Source organism: Myotis brandtii, unplaced genomic scaffold, assembly GCF_000412655.1.
Source record: "Myotis brandtii unplaced genomic scaffold, ASM41265v1 scaffold2658, whole genome shotgun sequence".
Classification (NCBI taxonomy): Eukaryota; Metazoa; Chordata; class Mammalia; order Chiroptera; family Vespertilionidae; genus Myotis; species Myotis brandtii.
This window is the reverse complement of record NW_005360118.1, coordinates 272258-275964: the sequence shown is the minus strand read 5'-3', so window position 1 is coordinate 275964 and position 3707 is coordinate 272258. Positions and strand designations below refer to the sequence as shown.

At 67.5% G+C, this 3707-nt stretch overlaps 1 protein-coding gene across 1 annotated transcript in view; it reads right to left on the bottom strand.

Annotated features, from left to right (window-relative positions):
* SBF1 (SET binding factor 1) overlaps positions 1-3707 on the bottom strand; it is a 27450-nt gene that overhangs the window by 9672 nt on the left and 14071 nt on the right. Inside the window, exons 19-28 of the mRNA XM_014541203.1 lie at positions 3480-3700; positions 3230-3402; positions 3080-3153; positions 2810-3005; positions 2489-2616; positions 1847-2025; positions 1618-1751; positions 1313-1520; positions 1039-1235; positions 821-958 (exon numbers count right to left, since the gene is read on the bottom strand). Coding sequence (XP_014396689.1) covers positions 821-958; positions 1039-1235; positions 1313-1520; positions 1618-1751; positions 1847-2025; positions 2489-2616; positions 2810-3005; positions 3080-3153; positions 3230-3402; positions 3480-3700 — 1648 coding nt within the window. The remainder of the gene's footprint in view (positions 1-820; positions 959-1038; positions 1236-1312; positions 1521-1617; positions 1752-1846; positions 2026-2488; positions 2617-2809; positions 3006-3079; positions 3154-3229; positions 3403-3479; positions 3701-3707) is intronic.

Genomic DNA, 3707 nt, shown 5'->3' with positions numbered 1-3707 from the left:
GGGGGGGGACGGCGGGGGGGGGGGGGGGGGGGGGGGGGGGGGGGGTGGGGGTCAGGCAGAAGCCTGAGATCAGGTGGGAAGGGGGATGCAGAAGTAAGTGCCTTGGAGTGGGACCCCGAGGAGGACACTCCTCCCTCATTACAGAACGAGGCCCTCATGGGTGGTTCCTGAAATCCGAGCCTCTCCCCGCACCCAGCACCCACCTGGCTCACCTCCTCAATAGGCTCCCCACCTGTTGCCCAGGAGGCCAGACCACCCCTCTACAGGGGCCACCCTGCCCATGTCCCTGCAGCAAAGGGGAGGGTCCACTGATGGCCCCTAGGCCCTCCTCCCGACCTTCAGGGCCTGGGGCCTTCTCTGTGTGCAGGGCAGAGCCACAGAAGAGGGCGGGCTCTTGGGCAGGGCTGGCGTGGACAGAGGGAGGGCGAGTCCCGCCAGCATGGGCCACCTGGGGACAGCGGGTCCAGTGTGCACAGAGGGGGCCGGGGTGGGGACAGGGATGGGGAGACAAGTGCAGACAAAGCCCAAGGGGCCAGGACAGATAAGGAGAGAAGCCAAGAGGGAGGGTGGCTGGATGGAGTGGGCCATGGGGACACTGAGGGGATGCAGGAGGGACACTGTGTCCATGGACGACCAGGAGGTCGGGGAGCGCAGTGCGGGGGATAGGAGTGGTCAGAGCAGGGGCTCCGGGCACTTACCTGGTCCCATGCTGGACCTTCTCCCTCGTCTCAGACCCCAAACATTCTGCCCCCTCACTGACCTGCCCTCCATAAATGTCACCATGACCCCCAAAAGTCCTCTGGCCCATGAGCCCCCTCACCATGACTGCCCATGTGGGCTGAGGAGAAGCCGCTGAGGGTGTTGCGGCCGGAGGTGTCGGCGTAGCGGGGCATGGAGCTGACCACGGCCTGCAGGTACTTCTCCTGCTCCAAGCTGCTGGAGTCCGCCTGGGACTGGCCTGGGGCAGGAGGCAGAGCTGCAGTGGGCAGTGGGCATGGGGCACGGGGCACAGGGCACGATGAGGACGAGGGAGGGTACCTGGAGAAGGCGTGTTCTGGGCCTTAAAGAGACCGACGACACCCTTGCCATGCAGGCCCCCTGAGCGCAGCAGCACAGCCTTGGAGCGCCCGCTGCGCCAGCAGACCACGGGGAAGCGGTTCTGGCGGTAGCAGCGGGAGACGCGCTGCAGCGCGTTGTCCTGGACGCTCTGGGGCACGATCAGCAGCCCCGGGTAGCTGTGGGGGGGGGCGTGAGGTGAGGCGAGGCGGCTGCAGGCAGCACCCCAGCCCGTGGCGTCCAGGCCAGCACGCACCTGCGGCAGATGGCGTACATGCGGTTGACCGGGGAGATGCGGAAGGGCTCCGACTTGGCGCGGCTCAGGCTGCTGCTCAGCGTGCCCAGGCCCAGGCGCTGGTAGTCCCTGCAGCAGGCCCGCTCCACCAGGCTGCTCATGGTCATGCGGTCGGAGGGCTTCAGGGCCGAGGTCGGGGTCAGCGTGCCGGGCTCCAGCTCCTCTGACACTGGGTAGGCCAGGCAACAGGAGTCGTCACCCCCACAGCACCAGGGCCCCTGCACAGGGGTCTGCACCCCGAGCACCCAGGGCTGCCCGCACCCCACCTGAGATCTCATCCTCCTGGTCCTCCGGGGACTGGCCCCTGTGCTCGTAGCTGGGGGGGTTGTACTTCTTGCGAGTGACGTGCTGCCGCCCCATGGTCTTCTTGGCGTTCTTCACGAGGTTCCGGGACAGGGTCCTGGAGTGCGAGGTCAGCAGTGAGCAGACAGGCACAGGCCTGCACCCAGCGGTTTGGGAGGCGTGGGCTCCCTGGCACCAGGCCCCGCTCCACACCTGAGAGAAGGACCCTTGTCCTTGGCGGTGCGGGGCGGCCGGCCGGGCGTGTGCGCGGAGCCCTGGGTGAAGGCGAAGGTGTTCCTGATGTCCAGCGGGTACCGCAGCTTGTGCAGCTGCTTTCGGAAGAGCTCGGCGTTCTCGGACCCCACTTCCTCGTCAAAGGCCATCTTCAGCAGCTGCATCAGACACAAGGCCTCTGAGGTCTGGGCGGCCCCGGGCCTGGCCACGACCACAGAGGCGGGCGAGCCTACAGGAAGCCCTGTGCCTCCCGAACGAGATGGATGGTCAATACCCTGCACCAGATGGGCCCCGGGGGTCGGGGAAGGCCCAGCGCCCAGCTGTGAAGGGCCCCCTTGCCTCTGCGTCCTGCTGTGCACACCTGGGGCTGGCGGGTGTTTCGCTCCAAGGGAGCGCTGCCAGCACTGGGCACGCGGGCCCTCGCCACCGGCCAGTGCGGCTGTCAGGCCATGGAGCTCGGCCTCTAACCGTGCTTCCTCCTCATCTGTGTACATTTGGGTCGTGCTGAGCTTATGCAGCACACTCCAGACACAGACTCAAAGGTGGGGGCCCCGTAGAGCAAACAGGAGCACCCCAAAGCTGGCAGATCACCCACTGCATCCTGCCCCCCGGCGGGCCCACCTGGAACGTGCAGGAGCGCAGATGCAGCCCGTCCTGCGGGATCTGTTCCACGGGGGTCGAGACGGTGATGCGCTTTTCCTTGGTCAGTGCGGCCACCGGGAAGGAGCGGACCACCACCTGCTCTCCCACTGTGACAGGCGGCACAGAGTCAGGGGATGGGAGGGGACAGGTCCCAACGTCGGGGTCCCAGGGCTAAGGGGGCTGGGCAGGGGGAAGGAAGCAGGGACCTGCACCCGAGATGGGGAAGGAGAGGCAGGGAGAGTCCTACTTGTTCCAAAGCCCCAGGTGTGAGGCAGGGCAGAGGCGTGTCCACAGGCTCACCCAGGGGGTCGGTGGGCATCCCCGTGAAGATGACCCGGTAGGTGGTGAGGAAGACAGCGCCCTCGGCCGGGAGCACTGCGGGGCCACCCCCGCTGCCCCCAGAGCCCTCCTCACGCCCATCGGGGAGCAGGTAGACACGCAGGCCGTCCAGCACACACTCCTCGCCGGGCAGCAGGTGAGGCCGTAGCAGCTTCGGCTGCTCAGACACAGAAGCGGCACTTCAGGACCCAGCCCAGGCCCGGGGGCCCAGCCCCTCCAGGCCCCACGCACCTTCTGGATGGGGGGCAGCCTCTTGCTCTCGCGGTGCACAGCCTCCAGGGTCTCGATGTGCATCTGGACGATGTCTGGGAGACAACAGTCCTCACCCGGGGCCACGCCCAGGGCCCACGGGGAGCGTGTCCAGACCCAGACCCCCCATACCTGGCACCATGACATGCAGCCCCTTGAGGTGGTCGCTGGTGACCCCACTCTCTGTGCAGACCTTGTCCACGAAGCGGTTGATGAAGCGGACGACAGCCCCGGCCACGTCGCAGGTCTCTGCGTCCTCAAAGCCACTCTCCGTGTCATAGCTCTCGGCCACACTGCCCGCCATGCTGGGCCGGGAGGGCATGGTGGGTACAGGCCTCACGACCGAGCCCCGCCCCCCCCAGGCCCGCGGAGGCCCACCCACCTGCTGGTGACCAGGCTGTTGCTGGCGCTCTCCAGGTCGCCCAGCCCCGCGCGCTCGCGCAGCAGGCGGCTCTTGCTGGAGTCGAGGGGCAGCAGCAGGTAGCTCATGCGGTTGGCGTAGTGGATGGCCTGGCTGAACACCGTGCTCTCCTCTTTCTGCACCAGCTCCTGCTGCTTCTCGCGGCTCAGCATGGGCCACAGACGCCGCTGCTCGGACGCACATCCAGGG